Source organism: Oreochromis niloticus, linkage group LG7 (assembly GCF_001858045.2).
Source record: "Oreochromis niloticus isolate F11D_XX linkage group LG7, O_niloticus_UMD_NMBU, whole genome shotgun sequence".
NCBI lineage: Eukaryota > Metazoa > Chordata > Actinopteri > Cichliformes > Cichlidae > Oreochromis > Oreochromis niloticus.
The window spans coordinates 42629464-42649248 of record NC_031972.2 but is presented as its reverse complement, the minus strand read 5'-3'; the positions used below and the strand labels follow the sequence as shown (position 1 = coordinate 42649248).

Below are 19785 nucleotides of genomic sequence, written 5' to 3'. Positions count from 1 at the left end.
CATGACAGAATTAAATAGCAATAATTACAATGGAACACGTCATACATCTATAGTCACATTAAACCACCAGTGGGCGGCAGGTATAGTATACCAAGTATACCATCAACACTGACACCAATACAAGAAAACAGCCTTTGAATAGCTGTCCACTGTAGTGACCACTATGCGTGAAAGGGCTAATTACTTTATCAAAGTAACTTGCTCAACACTGCTAATAAAAAATAACAAACTGCAGTGCACCAATGTCAAAGTAATATCAACATTTTATAAATTTAGAGTCACCCTAAATTTGAAGTTTGACCAGTTTGTCCTGTCCACCTGCTGAATGCGCAGCTGCTGTGGCACTGTATCCTACAGCAGCATAGGACCATAAACCTGAAGAACTACGACTTTAGAGTTTTAAATGTGTCACGTCCCTTTAAAAGAAAGGGAGATACAATACTCCTGGTATGAATATTTTTAGAAGAAGTATCATAAATACACAAAGGAGTATAAGGCTTTAAATTTATTTTTATCTAGACAACCGAGGAGAATGAATGTTCCTTCACTGTCCAGATGGTGGTGTTGCAAGCATTACTGTAGCATTATCTTATGCTGAGCATACTCAGGACCAGTTTACTAGTATTTCAGACAAGTGTGTAGCAACGGTATGCTACACACACACTCTGTTTACCAGGTCAGGATCGAACATCTTGACCTTGGTCACAGGAACCTTAAATTAAAAAAAACATTTTCCCCCCATGATTGTCAAGATTTAGTTCTCCTTTCAAAGTGGTGGAGAAGGCAATCCTTTTATAGAAAAAAGTCAATTCCCCAAGTTTGTTTATTCACTTGTGTTATATTTGTTGCTATTTCTACACACACACACACACACTTTCTGAAATCAAATACCCTAAAAGGAGACGGTGACTTGTCGCCAGCCCAGTGAATTACACATACAACTTAAGTTCACAAAGAGGGGCGGGGCTTATGAAGTCTCGAGGCTTTTAAAAAAAGTTAGACAGAACTGCTGGTTCATACAAACGCTTCCTCCTGCACTTCCTCTACTGCCAAACAACACTGATGCAGATTACTTCCTTGTTTGCAACACCAACTTTGTACCTCCTTCATACTTCAACCCGGCAGTGACAGCCCGAACCAGCCCAGTGTCTGCTGGAGCCTGCACTGACAAGGCTTCAATCTGCTGACACCTGACAACGCTCTCTACAGTCCCAGGAAGTTTTAGCTTTGTGCAAAGCCCTGCCAACAGTAAGTACACGGCAGTCATAATGATTCTTTGTGTTTCTATTGTTTATATTAACTTCATGTCATTATCAACACACCAGCATTGCTTTTAGCACTTACCTCATTTGCCTGGTGAGCTCTGGCAGACATATCTAGGTATAGTTTGCATAATAGATTAAATATCTTAATATTAGGGTGCATATTTCTATTTCTTTTTCTTTTTGCTTTTTTGGCTTCCAAACGAGTGGGCATCTAGAGGTATTAAAAAATAAATGATATATCTTAAACTGCAATCTTAAGGCACAGTCAAACTTTTTTTTTTTTAAAGGCAACTTAGCTGTGGTTAACACTGCTGCCTGACATCAAAATGTTTTTTTCTTTTATTCTGAAACTTTGCTCCTAATGTTGAATTCACAGCATTTCTGTGGATGCATTCTTGCTCTCTTTACAACACAGTCCAAAACAAGCCTGATCAAGTACACCAGCCACACATTTCCCAGCAGGTACCAACATGTGTCTTAGTTAGCTAATACAAAAATAAATGGAAAAAACCCAAACAATACTAGATGCTGACTAATTGCCTTAAAAACAGGACTGGGTGGTATTCATTCTGTTTCCTCTGTTGTAAAGCAATAAATACAAGACTGCGTTACACCCTAGAAAGAGACGAACCCGTGATACAGATCTAGTCAAATGACACTGATGAGCTTATGCATGGCACATGGTGCATGCACTTCAAAGAAGACACTGTGGCAACAAGAAGTTTCCCACAAGTACCAAGTTGTCAGAATCTCCTTTGAAATGCTTAGTTTGCACATACCTTTGGAGTTTTTTGCACTGGTATGCTGTTGTTCTGTCTAGGCTATTTACACCAACAAAGCAACGTAACTGTGAAGCCGCATCTTTACTACTTTTAGCTTGTTATACCTCTAGCTTTTTATGTGAGATCTGGAATATCAGACAGATTTTATTCATTCACGTTCTTTCAATCAGGTAATTTGTTAATGATTCGATTATTTTTGTATTTTTTAGACATATTATTCTAGACAGCTAAAATTCACACGAGTAACTCAAGTTTAATCCACTACAACATTGAGATAACACCTGGTGGCAGCTCACAGGATTCAGTCATGTTGGCATTGTGGATACTTGAACCTGGTTCTATTAGATGTCACTTCCTGTTAAAAATGACTTCTTCTTTTTACCCACTGTCACCAAATACTTCTTCACAGAAAACTGCTAAATAGTTGGGTTTGCAATGTTGTAGCCTTTGACCTGAAATTATAAAATGAGTTCTCATAATGGGTGTGAACTGGTGATAGAGAAATGACATTAAAAAAAATGTTACACTTCAACACATAGTGAAAATGTGTTATAGAATCAGCATTTGCATCTGATTCTCAGCAACTGTCTGCACATACAAGGAAAGAAGTGTTTCTGAAATGAGCTCTTTTCAGTCTTTCACTGTTAATGTGTTACGTGGATATTTTTGAATTCCATTGTTCATGTTTAAAATGAATCTAAATGGCATTCTATAATGAAAAATGACTATAGGACTGTTCACATGGATGTTGTGAAAACACTGACACTGCATGCTGCTATAGAGCTTTGAAACACGCAAAATTGTGTAATGTAATGTTGTGTAATCTATACATGTCATTATAGGGCTGAGCATTATACTCGGTTGTTTGACAGAAAAGGTCAGAAAACAGCTTGTGAAACACAACAGCCAAAGACATTAACTCAGCCTCCAGACTTCCCAGATTCCACTCTGATCAAGCAACCACAAACACTGTCAAGCCAAATCTGAAGGCATTAAGGATCCACCTCCTTCATCACCTCCTCCAGACACTCCCAAATGTGTCCCAACAATGTCCATACTGGTTAGAGCAGTTTTTGTTGTACTATAGTGAGCAATCTATATGAAAACTCTGTCTTCAGCAATTTACTGAAATGACAGTTGTTCAATCCAAACAAAACAAATTAAGTGGGATGTTTTGGGGATTTTTTTTTTAAGCTAACATTTTGCCCCAAACACAAAATGCATAACTTTACAAAATCATATTAGAGTTCCAGTCCCTTAAAATATGTCAGGTAAACAGCTAAATTCAATTTATGATGGCAACATAAAAGTAACATAACAAAACTAACTGCTCAAATAAAACCAAACTCGAGCTAAACAAACCAAAGCCAAACAAAAATGGGAGCTTAAACAGTGACTGATCAGACCAGCTTAGACCAGCAAACTATCTAACAGCAAATAAACAAAACCAACAATTAGTTTAATAAGGAAATAAATAAAAAATAAATAAATACCTAAACCTTTCCCCTTTTAACATAATTTGAACACTCCAAATACAAGTAATGCATTTCAACTTCTTCTTTTGGCTCCTCCCTTTATGAGTTGCCACATCAGATCATTTTCCCCCACCTCACACTATGCTTAGCGTGTCCGGCCAACAGCAGCACAGTTTCCACCGTCACCCTGTCTGCTAACAGTACCAGAGACGCTCCGATATGGAAATTTCATTCTTGATGATCTCCATGTTTGACTTGTCACAGCCCTTTTGCCCTTCCTGACACAAACCTCCCCACTTTCATTTAAAAAAAATTCCAAGTTAAATCAGAGCATAAGACACAAGCATTTCAAAAACTACAATAAATCAAACAGTGAGTTAAAGTTGTGTAAAATCTTGGTGCACGGGGTGTGACTTCAGGTGTGGCCGTCACACTAGCAAACAAAGGTAAGGAAGAAAAGACTGTGATGCAAGATAAGGCTGTACTGCTTTGCCAGGAGCCATTAAATGACAACGTTAACCAGTCTCAAGTTTGAGTAAATGTTGCCTTACTGAACAACAGATCTGTGCAGTGTTGTTTATTAAAGCTTTGTTTTTTCTAGGTCAACTCAAAATGAATAAGAAAACCAACACGGCTCTTTTGAAGCAACAGTCGACACCATGCTTGGGAAAGGGTGAGTAAATAAAACCATGCAGGACAAACATAGTATACAAAAGCACAACGAACTGCGGTCTCACTAAAGTAACACATGCATTCATCTCACTCCCACATATTCAAATGCAGCTATTACACGGTTTATCACGCATCTGTTCACACACCAGTTTAAAGTTAAACTGTGTGCTGTCTGCAACCTTGAGTGGCTTTTGCGAACAGTGCGCACCCCATATAGGTGCGATAAAAGTGAGGGCAGTGATGTGAACGGTAACAAAGCCAGGGCCAACATGTTTGTGAACCGTGAACCATGCAAACAGGTTCAGGCAGTTTTTTTCCCCATGAAATTTGTCTTTCTCAAACAGTTCTGGCCAAACCCTGCAGCTTCTTTTATTACTTTGTTAGTTTTTTTCTTTGTCCGTTTCTGGGGATTTCTAATATAACAGGTGTATTACGCGTATTTAACATTTAACAGGCTTTCTGTTGAGTAATTTGCATACAAAGATGGACTGTTACCGGCAACAAGGTTCCTTTTACTACAATAAAATTCATACTTTTGTTCTTCAGATTCTTTGCTGCACAAATTCTTTTATGAATGATCTCCAACAGAAATATAATTAAGTATGTAAAATGGACTATAGGTGTGTTTTGGATCATTGTCTGGCTGCATAACCCGAGTGGTTCACTTGAGCTCCAGGTCCTAAAGCAGGAAAGCAGCCCAGATCACCCTACCACCACAGTTTGACTGTGGGAATGATGTTCTCATTAATCCACAGAATATATATTTTTTGGTAAATGTGAGATGAGCTTTTTTTTGGTCAGCAGTGGTTTTCACCTGGGAACTGGGAATTTCTTATTATTGAATCGTGAACTCAAATCTTAATTGAGGAAAGTGAGGCCCGCAGTTCTTTAGATGTTGTTCTGGGATCTTTTGTGGCCTCCTGGATGAGTTGTAGATGCACTTTTAGATTAATTCTGGTAGGCCGACCACTCCCGGGAAGCTTCACCATTGTTCCAGGTGTTCTCCATTTGTGGATAATGGCTCTCACTGTGATACGCTAGAGTCCCAAAACCTTAGAAATTGCTTTGTCACCCTTTCTGGACTGATAGAAGCCACTAGAGTCCCAAAACCGCAGCATGATGCAATTTAAAGATTTCTTTGTGTGTTTGAGGTCTTTAGCCTGCTAACATACCTCTATAAATGATTTCTTGGTTCAACGGGTCGGGCTGTTGTCACGCCTGGGTGTGGCTCGTGAAAATGAACTCGGTTTTCCAAGAAGTCTGTTACTCACAGTTCATTAGTAATTTAGTAAGAAGAAACCATTACTTTTTCCTACAGGGCCAGCTAGGTTTTATGGCTTTTCCCCTTACTTTAGTGTTTACATGGTAAACACAGTGACTGTAGCTGCCAGTACTTACTTGCCCTACTGCCCCATATCACAGATCAGAGCTCACATGTTAGCAGCCAGTTGTGACATACCAGCTTGGATTAGCAGCCCATGTTACCCAGACGCGCTCAATACCCTAAAATAGATATAGAAGGACACTTAATACAACAACAACAACCAGCAGCTGCATCATACATACAGGCAGTGGACCAAATAAACAGCAGAGCAAAGCCCGACAGAGGCAGTCAGAGAGAAAACCCTGAAGAGAAGCATCACAGATACGAGAAATATACAGTCACCAGAACTCAGGAGAGTTTACATAGGTGTTGTTTCAGCAGCACTCAGGTGTTTTGTAAGACCTGCCACTGAGTGCTATACCTAAAGAAGTGTCGGGGCCAAAGCTAAGAGGTAAGAGGTCCACAAGAGACAGAACCATATACGTGAAAGCTGAAATACCTGACTCAACAGGCAGAGACTGAAAGAGCCAAAAATGGCCCAAATCACGACAGAAGGTAAGAGATAGATAGTGCTACCCCTACTGATTTTATCTTTCTATTAAAAAAAGACTATGAAATGTTTCAAAGATGTTTATTACTACTGTCTGAGGCACAGAAGCAGCTAGATTTCACTTTCTAGGTGATGATTTAAGCACAGCAGTCTTTAGCTGAGGAAACAGATGAATATTTATATATACTATAAGTGAGTATTATGAAATACTGGCACATTTTACTGTTTTTTCTTTTTGTGTTACACACTGAAAACTTAAAAATCAATCCAAAATTGAAATTTTATCATAATATTTCAGAATTTCAGTTTAATTGACACTTTAAACATAGTCAGAGGCTTTGTGAATGTTGGGTTTTTATAACTGGGGAGTGTAATACATCAAGGTCATCCAAGAGACTGCTGAGCTGTTCCAGCAGGGAGAGAGTACACGTGCTGAAAGGCTCATCAGAAACAGCAGCTCCCAAAATGTGCTAGCCAAGGAACAGGCAGCAAAGCGTGTCAGTGTGAGGGCAAATGTTAACGGTATCATCTGTGAAGAATTCCAGATCACTCAGAGGTTTCAGACAGAGTGTTGTGTAAACCAGTAGGGATGCGGTGTGCAGCTGAGAAGTTTGGCATCTGATACACTGGAGCTACATGTGCTATCGTGTGCTTGTTGATTCCAGTATCCTCACACGGATATATTCTGGATGTGTCCCAGTGACCTCCATGGACTGTGACGATAATATCCGTACTGACAGCGATGACACGGTGATCAGAATAGCCAAACATCTCGACTGATGATGGGATGTTGGGTAGCAACAGTAGCTGTCACACTGTGGGAATCAAACAAGAGGGAGAACCTATTAAAATTATAAACCCAATCTGCTGCCATTCATCTACTGAAAATACAAGATCAGGGGGTCCTGAGTTCAGAAATAGCTTGCCATGCATGTATGAGAGAATGAGATTAATACAAATAAACTTGACTGTTTTCCCACCAAAAAGCCTTGAGAACCAAAATGATGGCATGCTCATAACTGCTGCTCTAACAACGAGGTCAAATATTTCCTTTCCATTTACAAGCCTGGAAAAATCATGTGACCTACATACAGGATCTGTCTGAAGATTCTTGAATGTACTTTACTGATGCCTACCATTCAATACCAGACCTGTATCAAGTCTGGCACCCTTGCAAACCTAAAACAATGTAACCTAAGCCAATTAATATTTGCATGAGCCTGAACTAACCTTCTGATAACATTACATTGTAAATGTCAAAATAAGGAAAGACTGACTTCCCAGGGGAAACTGCAGTGGCAAACACTTCAACAGCTGTGCTTTTCCACATGTTTGAATGTGGCACGTTTGTTGGTGCCAGACAGGCGAGTATTTTTGAAGCCGCTTTTCTGCTGGGATTTTCCCCGCACATATATCTCTGGGGTTTACAGAGGATGGTTTGAAAAAAAATAATCCGGTGAACAGCAGTTCTCTGGGCAAAAACTTGTTCATGTCAGGGATCAGAGGGGAATGTCCAGGCTGCTACAGGCTGATAGGAAGCCAACAGTAAATCAGAGATCTACAACCAAGATATGCAGAAGAGCAGCAGAAAACCACACCAGGTGCCACTCAGCTAAGAACAGGAAACTGAGGCTACAGTTCACACATGGTCATCAAAAGTGGACAACAGAAGACTGGAAAAATGTTACCTGGTCTGTCTCGGTTTTTTGGCATAAACACCATGAAAGCACAGATTTATCCTGCCTTGGATCAGTAGTGGTGGGGCACATCTTAGCACCAACTGTTCATTATTGAAACACTACATTTTAAACAGTAATGTGCTTAAATGCTGACCATCTTCTGATGGTTGCTTGCAGCAGGATAGTGCAGCATGTCACAGAGTTCAGATCATCTCAAACTCATTTCTTGACCACATTGCACTCAAATGGCCTCCACAGTCCACCAGACCTCAATCCGACTGGGAACCTTTGGGATGTGGAGGAACAGATTGGTAGCCTCCATGTGTGCAGCAACTGTGCGACGCTATGAAGCCAATGTGGACCAAAATCTCTGAGGAATGTTTCCAGCAGTTTGTTGAATGCGTCCCACAAAGAGTTAAAGTTGTTCCACCTGGAACGAGGTGCAACCTAATGAAGTGGCCGCTGACTGTATATTATTTATTAGAAAATAAACATGCAACTAATGGTGTCACAATATACCAGTAAGGATGATGACAACCATAAATAGAAAAAAATATGTAACCTCACGAATCATTATGTAATTTTTGTTTTGCAAACATTTATGCAGCTCTGGTTTCACAAGTTCCATCAACATGATATTTCCTACATAAAAATAACCTGCTTATCATCACAGCACTTTAGTCACATCTAATTAACACACTGCGATGCACCAACAGACAGGAGGTACACTGTGTAAGCAGGAGCTTTCAGTGTTGTTGCTTTTCCTGCTGTCACATACCGTCCTCAGTGCTCTCAGCACACGCGGCCAGACTTGGACACACAAATCAGTTTACTGTAACTTACCTGATGCACTGGCAACAAGCACTGAAACACGAGTTAGCCACTGTTAAAGATCAACAGAGTTCTTTTGATTCCTCAGAGGCATCCGATGGAAGACAAAACACTGCTCAGTAGACCATTTAACACTTTATTTCTCTTTCACATTACTTGTAGAAGGGAGATGCGTCCTGCATGACACGTTGCCGCGGATCTCAAAATGGTGGTGTGCCCCTAACAGTTTTATTACAGAAGCTCTCTTATTCTAGTCTAAACAACAGTGTCTCAGTAACCTTCCACTAGAGATGGTCCCCTCTTATCTACTTTTTCCAAGGCAAGTGTGAGCGAGCGTCTACAGCTTTCTACTCCCCAAGGACACATGATCTAATGCCTTTATTTTTCAGGGCTGTGTCCACTCAATACTACACTACATGACTTTATAACACTTATTAATAAAAAAGCATAGCATTATTGAGGCACTGCAAACTATTTGATTCCAACACCACTCAAGACACGTTCTCTGGTCTGTGTGTTGAAATGAGAAGCTGGAAAACGCCTTCACAACCCACCGTCCTCACTCCGGGTTATGTTTCTGGTATTCATGTTTACTGCCATCACTAAGATAATGTTATTTCTTCTTTAAGCACTGCCATATTTTAATCTATTTATGAGACGAGTTATAACATGTCAGTATTTTGTTCCATTTCAGATTTAAAACATAATTATGACATAACTCCGACTAATAATGACCAGTATTGGAATAACAGAAGCATTCTGAAATATGATTAGATTAAATTTTTAAACACTACTTTTACTGGTAAGAAAAATACAGGTAGTTGCTAAAAAGTGTTCTCAATTTTTTCAGATATACCACGCCTTTTCCCAAAAATGTCAATACACGAGGTGGATGAGAGGGTTCGTCTGATGGCAGAGAAGGTGTACGCCTCTGCTCTGAAGGAGGAAGACAGCAAGGATACTCTGGCTCTGTTCACTGTCCCGGAAGACTGTCCCATTGGTCTGCAAGAGACTAGAGAGAAGGAGCTGCAAAAGGAGATGGCTGAACAGCAGTCTCAGGAGTCAGTTAAGAGGTATGAAGAGGAAATATGCTTAACTGAACATGTCTCTCTTTCTGGATAGGCAAAACAGAACAAAAAACAACAAAAACACTCAGCATAAATAGTGCTTGCTTTTTTTCCCTCTGTTTAACTAGGAAGAAGAGTTTCAGGTTGAAGCGGTCACAGTCGGTATCTATGCAGATGCCTCCTGATTGGACACCTACCCCAGTGCAAACACCCACCACTGCTGAATCTTTGCTTTCAGACTCCTTCCCAGAATTCCAGAGAGTTACCATCGGTGGAGATTACTGTGCAGGGGTAATCAATGAGAATAGTCCATATGTTGAAATATAAAAGATGGACCACAGCCTAGTGAGGAAACATACCATTAAAAAAAACAACTAATTTTTAAATTCAGACCAATGATGTGGTAAAATGCATGTTTGGCCTATGAGAGACATATTTTTACCCAGAGTTAAAAAGTCGATCCACTCTATAATTATAAAATGACATTTTCACACAAGAAAAAGAAAAACATGACAATTGTTCTTTTCTTGTTAAAACTTAATTCATGGCTGTGAGCTGACAGGGCAACAGGAGACATCCTTCATTTAGCTACGTGCCATAGTTTAAATAGATTGTTGCAATCTTTAAAGGCCATCTTGAACCTTTAAGTCACCGTGGTCAAACACAAACAAAAGTCAAAAATACATTTAACACCAAATGTTTAACAACCTCATGATGTTTCCAGATCACAGTTGAGGACTATGAGCAAGCAACCAAGGGTCTCCTCAAAGCCCTGTTCATCCGAGAGAAGTACTCCAGGCTTGCCTACCACCGATTTCCAAGGACAACAGCCCTGTTCCTGCGAAATGCTGAAAATGAGAGGTGGCTAGAAGAGGATGAAGTCCTGCCAGGTTTACCAAACTTTTCCTTTTTGGTGTAAAAAATGTCCAGTTTAATCTTCCTGCAAAATTGCACGTTTTGTAATTTTCCAGCTACTCTCTACTCGCTCACACTCACAGCTAGAGGTTATGTACAACATGCGCAAGTGCAGGTGTTTAACCAGCTCAACTAACCAATGAAATACTCCGACATGGAGAGGAAAATGAGCAAGGCCATTAATATTAAGGGTTCACGTTTCAGTTCACCATTAACCTCAAACAATTCACACAGAGAGCAGAAACAATATGAAACTTACGATGGATGCCGTCTCCAATATTCAGTAAAAGTGCTCAGACCAGTTTAAACAACTCACTAATGATCTGATGTAAACAATTATGTAAATCTCAACCATTTCTGTTTATCTGTGTATTGGAGATAAAGATAAAACTTACTGTGTGCCAACTATTCTATGCAGAGCTAATTTAAGAGCTCTCTGTATGTGTGCCAGAGATAGTGTGAAGTGTCTGTGAGCCAAGGTCAGTCAGCCTGTTTCTGACAACAGAAAATGTCGTTAGAAACAAAACCTTAGGAGAATCCAGACAACAGATAAAGAAAATGTACAAGCTTAAATATACCTCCGGTGTAATAAAGTCTCCCAGCCTTAAATTATCTTACTATTTGATATTATTTTTGCTCATTTTGATACATTTAAGGTTAAGTTCAGTCACTTGCTGTTACTTACTGTACAAAGTAAAAAGTAAAACAAATACACCAAGAGAACAAAACAAAACTCAGTCATAATTAAAAGCCAACGTTTAGGTTTAAGTGAAAAATAAATAAAAGATAGTGTATAATTTCACCCTTCCTGAATACACTGGGAAGGTTATACAAGCATGGGAATATCAGAGCTCAAACCTGATTGGGCAATGCCTGACACAGAGCCTAAAAAAGCTGACCTCAAATGAGTCAAGAGAAAGACTTGGACAGCTGGAATTATCGACTAGCCGTCATTTCATTCAAATGTCAGCGGTCTACTCGACTCATTTCCAGTTCCTTTTTTGTATTCTTACACTTCACCAGAGAGAGGCTTTGCATGATTTTGCACACTTCAAAACAATACTTCTTTATCTCAGCCCCTGGGTACATCTCACTGTGTGAAACGAGCCATCTTAACTCCTTCACCTGCCCTCACACAATCCTTCTTCTGATTGGATCTTCCTCATAAACAGAAGGTCTAAATAGCAGGTGTGTGGCCAGAGGTTTGAGCCTGAAATGAAGGCATTAAGGATATTTGCTCTCTTTGATGAGGCTGACATCCTTATTTAAAATTGCCAGTATTCAATAGGAACAATTATTAATTTAACAGTATATTTGTATGTGGTACAACATAAGAAAAAATACACTTTAAGAATCTTTATTCTATAACCAACACTTCAGAGAGTGACTGTTTCTGCAAATGTGAAATAACTACTGATTGAGCTGCTGTCATCATCTGCAGACATCTGGCCTTACCCTCATGAAGGGGAGGACCCATACTCCATGGAGGGTATTCCTGAAGACCTGAACTATGAGCTGCAGATAAAGGATGGTATAATTCATGTTTATGAGAATGCCGAGGCCCTGAAACAAGAGCAAGCTTACAGACTTCCTTACCCTGACCTCGAGACCTTTGCTATAGACCTGAGCCATGTACTTGCAATGATAGCTGACGGTCCAACGTGAGTGCAAAGCCTTAGTCAATATTTCTAACAGACTGACATTACAAACCTTTTGACTGATACCGAATGACACTTTGTATTTTACTCGTAACTGTTTCGTTATTTCGCAGAAAATCCTACTGTCACAGACGGCTGAACTTCCTGGGCTCCAAATTCTACCTGCATGAAATGCTGAATGAAATGGCAGAGCTAAAAGAGTTGAAATGTGTCCCACACAGAGACTTCTACAACGTTAGAAAGGTTGGCTGAACTTGCCCCAGACAGAGGAGAGGGGCTGACGCACTTAGAGCGGAAGCTATTCATAACTTTAGTGCTCTCAGTATAAATAAATACCACTTTATAGGGATGCTGTGAGTTGTCCAGTAAACCCCGTGCCACTGTCTGACTTGTGTCAAACACAGGTGGACACACATATACATGCTGCCGCTTGCATGAACCAGAAGCATCTGCTGAGATTCATACAGACCACATACCAGACTGAAGCAGATCGAGTGGTCTTGGAAAAAGGCAATAAGAAGCTCACACTCAAGGAAGTCTTTGACAACCTCCACATGGACCCGTACGACCTCACTGTAGACTCTCTGGACGTGCATGCTGTAAGAGAACTCAAAGCTTTCTGCCATTCTACTTGTTCCTATGTCAGCATTACCTTGTATAAATAGAAATTGTCCTTGTCCTCCAAACAGTTTAGGCAATAACTCAGTGACTATAAATGACCGTTTGGTTATTTATCTTTACAAACAGCTTAACAGTTCCTGTTCATTTCTACTGCAGTCACTTTAATGAAATAAAAATTTTATGATCACCACTGCGCTGCATGAGCCTCACTGTCTGACCGATCAATTATTCTTCTAGGGAAGGCAAACCTTTCATCGGTTTGATAAGTTCAACTCAAAATACAACCCTGTGGGGGCCAGCGAACTGCGGGAGATTTACCTGAAAACGGACAACTACATCAAAGGAGAATACTTTGCATGTCTCATTAAGGTATAGTATGAGTTAAAGCACTAACACCACTTGAAGGCCTGCTTAGCTGTAGCTAAGCTGAAATTATGTAAAGGCACCAAACTACTTGCAGAATTTATTTGCTGTTGTTTTGGCCTGTCATGTTTGACAAGCGTGCGTGCAGGTAAATAGTCAAGGTGGAGAGCAGAAAAAGGAACTACTTTACATTATTCAGTGTTTAAATAGATCCAGATTCCGCTTGATGGCGACAAAATAAGAGGCACAGATGCAATTCAACAATTAAATAATGACATTTATACTTTTCTTCTGTCAGTCTCTTTGAGACAAATAACTGAAGGACATTATCAGCTGCTTCTCAGGTGAATCTCTATGAAGTATAACTTCATTTAGAGCTACAGATGTACAGTTCTTGTCCTGGTATGCAGTCTCAGTGTGCCAGTTGATCTACAGTGCAGAACAAGCACTACCATTGCCAGCTACAGCCTCATATTGAGCTTTACAAGATGCTGTTAGTAGCTGAATAATAATGAGGACAACTACTTAGTAGAGCCAGCTGTCATGGAAAGCATGAAGGCCTTTTTTCCATTCAGACAAAAGATATACAAAATGCTAAAGCAAGCCAACAAATATATCTGTGAGGCCTGACCAAATAAAGCCTATGTGTAGGAAACATTGCATTTACTCATGTTTAAACTTGAAACTGTAGCTTGTTGTTTGACTACAATTGACATTTTTATCAGTGCAACTTGAACTGATCCCACAGAAAAGGAGAAGGCTGACCTGGATATAAACTGGCTACATGTTCAGGATGTTCCCAGTTTGGTTCCCATATTTTTTTCTAGACATTATGACATCACTGTAGAAAAAGCCCAAAACATAAATAATGAAATCAACAATGGCTGAATTCCATAAAGCTGCTTTTACTTTTTAAGGCCCTGGAGTTGTGCATGCTGAGTCACTGTGACATTTTGATGCAATCAAATGTTGCTACACGTACAAAGATTTGAATCATATTTCATTATGAATTGGAATAAGATATATATATGCCTCACACGCACTGGTAGTGCTGCTCATCTAAGTGATGCTTTTGAATATGCAGTAAAAAGCACTTTGCTGAAACTTGGAAACAGCACAGACACAAAGTGTTGCCATATCCGTCCACTTCTGCTTTATCAAGAAACATCCTGTTTCTTCCTGTGGTTTGTTATCCGTTTCAGGAAGTCGCCGCTGAGCTAGAGGAGAGCAAATACCAACTTGCCGAGCCCCGTCTGTCAATTTACGGCCGCTCTGCAAGCGAGTGGGAGAGCCTAGCAACATGGTTCATCCAGCATAAGGTCCACTCACCCAACATGAGATGGATGATCCAAGTCCCCAGGATTTAGTAAGCATCAACTGAAGGCTAAATCCAGCATAATTGGGTTCTGAATAATTACACTTCTCAGCCAGCTGTTTTCACTAAGCAAACAAACTGCAAAATGTTTGTGTCACATGCAGGAAGATGGGTTAACTTTGCTCCTCTTGTCTTGCAGTGACATTTTCAAGTCAAAGAAATTAATCCCAAGCTTTGCCAAGATACTGGAGAATGTGTTCCGCCCCCTCTTTGAGGCTACAATCAACCCTCAAAAGCACAAAGCAGTCCACGTGTTCTTAAAATATGTAAGTGTCAAAAGGGAGAAGTTTTAATGTGCAACAGCAACCATATACAAATTTATGGACAAATTTAATGGTACCTTTCCATAATTAAATAAACAAAAAACATAATCATCTGATTCTTATATCAGCTTACATAAGAATCAGATGATTGTTTTATGCTACTTAACAAAATTAAAATGTGGACAAAAAATAAGGTGGTGGCCTTAATATAATACTTTGTGGCAACACTTTTTGCAGCCGTCAGTACCAACAAGTGATCTCAGTGATCTCTGTACTTCATAATAAGACGTCTGCATTTCCAAACAACAGGTAGTTTGGCCCACTCTCTCAGGTTTGAAGGATGCTGACTCCACACTGCACTTTCAGATGTTTCCTTAGATGCTTAATAGGATTAAGATCCTGTCTCATGGAGTGCCATTTAAGAATAGTGCAAAGCTTTATTCCCAGCTATTCTTAAGTGCTTTTAGCTGCATGTATTGGGTCATTATCCATGACCTGCGACTGAGGCTGAGCTTTCTGACACTGGGCAGTATTTTTCACACCAGCATGCCTTGGCACTCTTGAGACTTTATTGTGCTCTGCCCAGATTATAGGTTTCCTGTGCCAGATGAAACAAAGCTGCCCCAAAACAAAAGCATCCCCTTACATGTTTCACAGTAGGCTTGGTGTTCTTCTCTTATAAGGGTTCATTTTTCCTTTAAACAAAGAGCTGATGTGGGTGGCCAAAAAGCTCCAGTTCTTTCTCCTCAGTCTAAAGGACATTTTCTTAGAAACTTTGGAGCTCGTTTTGGTGAATTCCACTGAAATGATTCATTGTTTCAATGAACTGCATGGAAACAAACAAATGTATCCACGTCTGTCCATTCATTTCAGTGTTGTGTTATATATACTTTATGTTTTGCAAATCTGCTGATGTGAATCTGTTTTCCTGTAGGTGACGGGATTTGACAGCGTGGATGACGAATCTAAACACAGCGACCACATGTTCTCTTACAAGAGCCCGAAGCCTGAGGAATGGACCACAGATGACAACCCTCCCTACACCTATTATCTGTTCTACATGTATGCCAACATAATGGTTCTCAACAACCTCCGCAAGTAAGCCCTGCCAATTAATCTCATTTAATGCTACATGGCTTCCATGTAGTAGTGCACAAAATAATTATGGACCTCTCTACAGGCAACGAGGACTGAACACCTTCCTGTTCCGTCCCCACTGTGGAGAGGCAGGTTCCATCACTCATCTTGTCTCCGCCTTCCTGACAGCTGACAACATCTCCCATGGACTCAACCTTAAGAAGGTTAAAACCTTAAAATCATATTGATGTTTGATACTCAGCGTCTTGTGTTTGCTGATGGCACAAGATGCTGGCAGATGATATTTTCTGCAAACAGGTCTACTACCATACCTACCGTTTCACCGGCATCAGTAACGAGCAGTGACACGCTAATCCACACGAGTGCTTGTTTTTAGTTGTCACATTTTAGCTGTGCATTAAGCTTCGTTTCAGCATCTTGCCAAACCCCAAGTCGCTCTCCGATGTGCTCATAGGAGATCAAAAAGGGCTCGTTTGAATGAGGTGTGTTGGGTAGAATAACATTTACCATCCAGTTGATGTCTAAACACCAGAGAAGTTCCTGCTGTGTAATATAATATCCAACTAAATGTAAAGAGAAAAATAAACAGCCAACAGATGAGGTTAAACACTGCATGTATAAATATGTAGGAAAGATTTAAAAACAGTTCATCACATTCTCTAATAATTGCATCATGTTTTCAATACTGCTCAAATTTGGAACACATTGCATTATTGCACACAGACGACATTAGATTAGTATGACAAGTGTTGCTAAGATTAGCACTGCAGCCCTCAACATCCAAATGTCTGTGCAAAGAATGTGGCTACATGGTGCTCCAGTCAGTTATGTCAGTTTACATGGACACAGCCTCCATACAAGCACTTTCCAGAGTGCATGTTTAAAGCTTTTTCTCTGTCACAGAGAGAGAGGGGGGTGCTGCCATCTTCTGGGCTCCATAGCCCAAGGTTAGTTGTGTCATATCATAAGATAGGGTTTCTAAAAGCACCATTTAAACATCCTGTCATCTACTTATGCACGTCTCCAAGGGAAAAAAGACAATATGACAACTCAAAAACTTCTGCAGGACAAAAACCTTTTGAATTTCAATGAGAAAGTCAATATTGATTTAAGACTTGCGTCTCTGCACCATCTACAAAGAGTTTTCCTTGAACTTTTACTTGTTCTGCTTGTAATTACATTTAGTTTTTCCATAAATAGAATGAAAATAACAAAACAAAATTGTTCTATTCGCATTACTATGTTGTGTCTCCTCCCAGAGCCCAGTGTTGCAGTATCTATACTACCTGGCCCAGGTCCCAATTGCCATGTCTCCACTGAGCAACAACAGCCTGTTCCTGGAGTACTCCAAGAACCCCCTGAGAGAGTTTCTGCACAAGGGCCTGTGTGTGTCCCTGTCCACCGACGACCCCATGCAGTTCCACTACACCAAGGTCAGAAACACAGGAGAATTTTTCTTTTACCTTTTCACAGTCACTTCAATCGCAGTTATTTGCTCCAGTCTGACATCGGTGAGACTAATCGAATAATCACTGTCAGCATGTGGTGCACAGAGAAATACAATAATATACTTGTATTTCCCTCTTCTTGAAGGGTGCCTTACAAATAGACTTGCCAGCCTAATGTAATAATAACATTTCATTTGTTAATATCAGTTTGTTGAAACATTTCAGGAGGCCTTGATGGAGGAGTATGCCATTGCAGCTCAGCTGTGGAAGCTGAGCACTTGTGATTTGTGTGAGATTGCCAGGAACAGTGTCCTGCAGAGCGGCCTCTCACATGAGGTAAGGTCAGACCTTTTTGTGCTCAGGGGATGCATAACTCTATTTAAAAGTACTTATTGTAAAATCATGTTTTTGAAAATAGATAAAATAATAGATAAACTAAAAACTTCTTTTAGTCCCAAACTTTTGTATTAAACCTGATCTTAAGTTGATCTGCTGCAAGGCATATTTAAAAAGACAAAAGCAGGACTTTTTGGAAGTTTTAAATCCTGTTACTTCTGATGTAAAACGAAAAGCATTTCATAAAAAGGTTTTAATACAAACAGTGTGATGGTCTGGGGCTGCTTTGCTACTTCAGGAGCTGGATGACTTTTCATTATTAATAAAAGATCAGTTCAAACTGACTTGGGTTTAAACAGCAGGACGATGATCTCAAACACACTAGCATCTGCACTGCTCAAAAATACTAAAACAAAGGTGCTGTTCAGTCAAAATCTGCACTGAAATTCAATTGAGATTCTTTGGCATAACCCTAAACATGCAATTCATGCTCAAAAACATTCCAATGTCCCTGAATTAAAACAATTCTGCAAAGAAGAGTGAGCCAAAATTTCCCCACAGTGATATAAAAGGCTCATTGCCAGTTTTTACTAATGATTGACTGTAGTTAACAACCAGTTAGGGGTAATTACACTGACTGCATATTTATTCTGTGAAATCTCTCTCTGGTTTTTTTGTTTGTTTGTTTGTTTTTAATGAAATCCAAACCCTACAATGAGCTAATTCTGAAAAATATATGTATTTGCAACTTTCCAACCTACATCTTTTTAACCCTGCTATCCACAGGAGAAGAAACACTTCATTGGGGCCAACTACCTTCAGGATGGACCGAAGGGCAATGACATCAGGAGGACAAATGTAGCACAAATCCGCATGGCCTATCGTTACGAGACTCTGTGCAATGAGCTCAGTTTTCTAATGGATGCAGTGAAGACCGAGTTCGGCCAGAGTTCAGCTCAGTGACCGAACACACCAAACTGTGCTTGGATATGTCACACAGGGACAAAGGGGCACAGGCTAGACAGCACAGTGTTTTAAACACCCTCTCTAAATGTTCCTGATGCTTATTAGGAAAAAATTGAGTGTTTTCTACATATTTGATGCTTGTGGGTAAAGGTGGTGGTGTTTTTGTCACAAAATGGAACTGTGATTGTAACACCTTCCGTCAGCATGTATATCGTTTCATTAGAATAAGAGTTTATTTTCATTTTGACACATTAAGAAGGGGGAAAATGGTTTAAAAGTTAGAAAGCAACAATTGGCTTTTGTTCTGCATGTTCTCTGCTTGAAGGTAATATCCGTTTGTGGTCAGACTATGCCGTGTGCATGGATTTCAGGCACGGGCATAATTTTGACAGACGTTAATGAAAGGCCAGGTAAACATTTACAGTGAAATCTGTATTTAAGACCTGCGTTACACTCACAAACATGTAACTGTTTAGAATTTTCTTTTTATATATGTGATGTCATTTTTAAATAGTTTACCATTCCTAAAATAAAGGCTACAGAAATGTCAGAGATGTTTGTCATGAACTTTCTTTGAACCAACCTGCCAATAAGTTACAGAGGAAACAGATGCTGTTTAAACTGAGCAATCGTCTGCTGTCTGCACGCGGCATGCAAGGGGATAGGTTTCAAAACCTTCCACACATGTGAGTGTTTTATCAACATGATAGCGGAAGCAGGCACAGTTGTGATCAGGAATACAAATTTCTAATTGCAAAACAGGGATCATGATGTCAGCAAATATTTCTGAATCTCTTTTGAAGCCAAACATCTGACACTAATTTGATAAGAATGCTAGCTGATGTTTAAAAAATAAATAAATAATTAAAAAGAAAACTGACAGTCTCTCTGCAGCTTATGTGTAACCTTAACTTTTGAAGGCTTTTGAGGGCGTTAAATCTTGAGGTTAAGGTAAGGTTAAAATACCTTATCACAAAGTTCAGTTAAAAAACAAAAACAATATATCTTGTTTTCCACTTTTTAATTTTTTCTTTCTTTTTGTTTTTTTTAATTTGGAGCCTAAACCAAGTGGAAGGAGTAGTCATTAGGGATAAGTT

The 19785-nt window shown here is 39.7% G+C and overlaps 1 protein-coding gene across 2 annotated transcripts; it reads left to right on the top strand.

Moving 5' to 3' along the window:
• Window positions 1-1003: 1003 nt before the first annotated feature.
• On the top strand, window positions 1004-19240 carry ampd3b (adenosine monophosphate deaminase 3b). Of its 2 annotated transcripts, XM_003455393.5 has the most exons (16): window positions 1004-1248; window positions 4124-4195; window positions 9429-9651; window positions 9774-9936; window positions 10370-10535; window positions 12002-12221; window positions 12332-12461; window positions 12623-12817; window positions 13077-13208; window positions 14405-14568; window positions 14717-14843; window positions 15775-15938; window positions 16021-16141; window positions 17198-17371; window positions 17612-17722; window positions 18509-19240. In XM_003455393.5, exons 2-16 carry the CDS (start codon window positions 4135-4137, stop codon window positions 18683-18685), a joined length of 2328 nt encoding a protein of 775 aa, XP_003455441.1. In that variant the 5' UTR covers window positions 1004-1248; window positions 4124-4134; the 3' UTR covers window positions 18686-19240. The 2 variants fall into 2 exon arrangements, with proteins under 2 accessions (XP_003455441.1, XP_005459994.1); XM_005459937.4 differs by lacking the exons at window positions 1004-1248; window positions 4124-4195 and adding an exon at window positions 5695-6073.
• The last annotated feature ends 545 nt before the right edge of the window (window positions 19241-19785 follow it).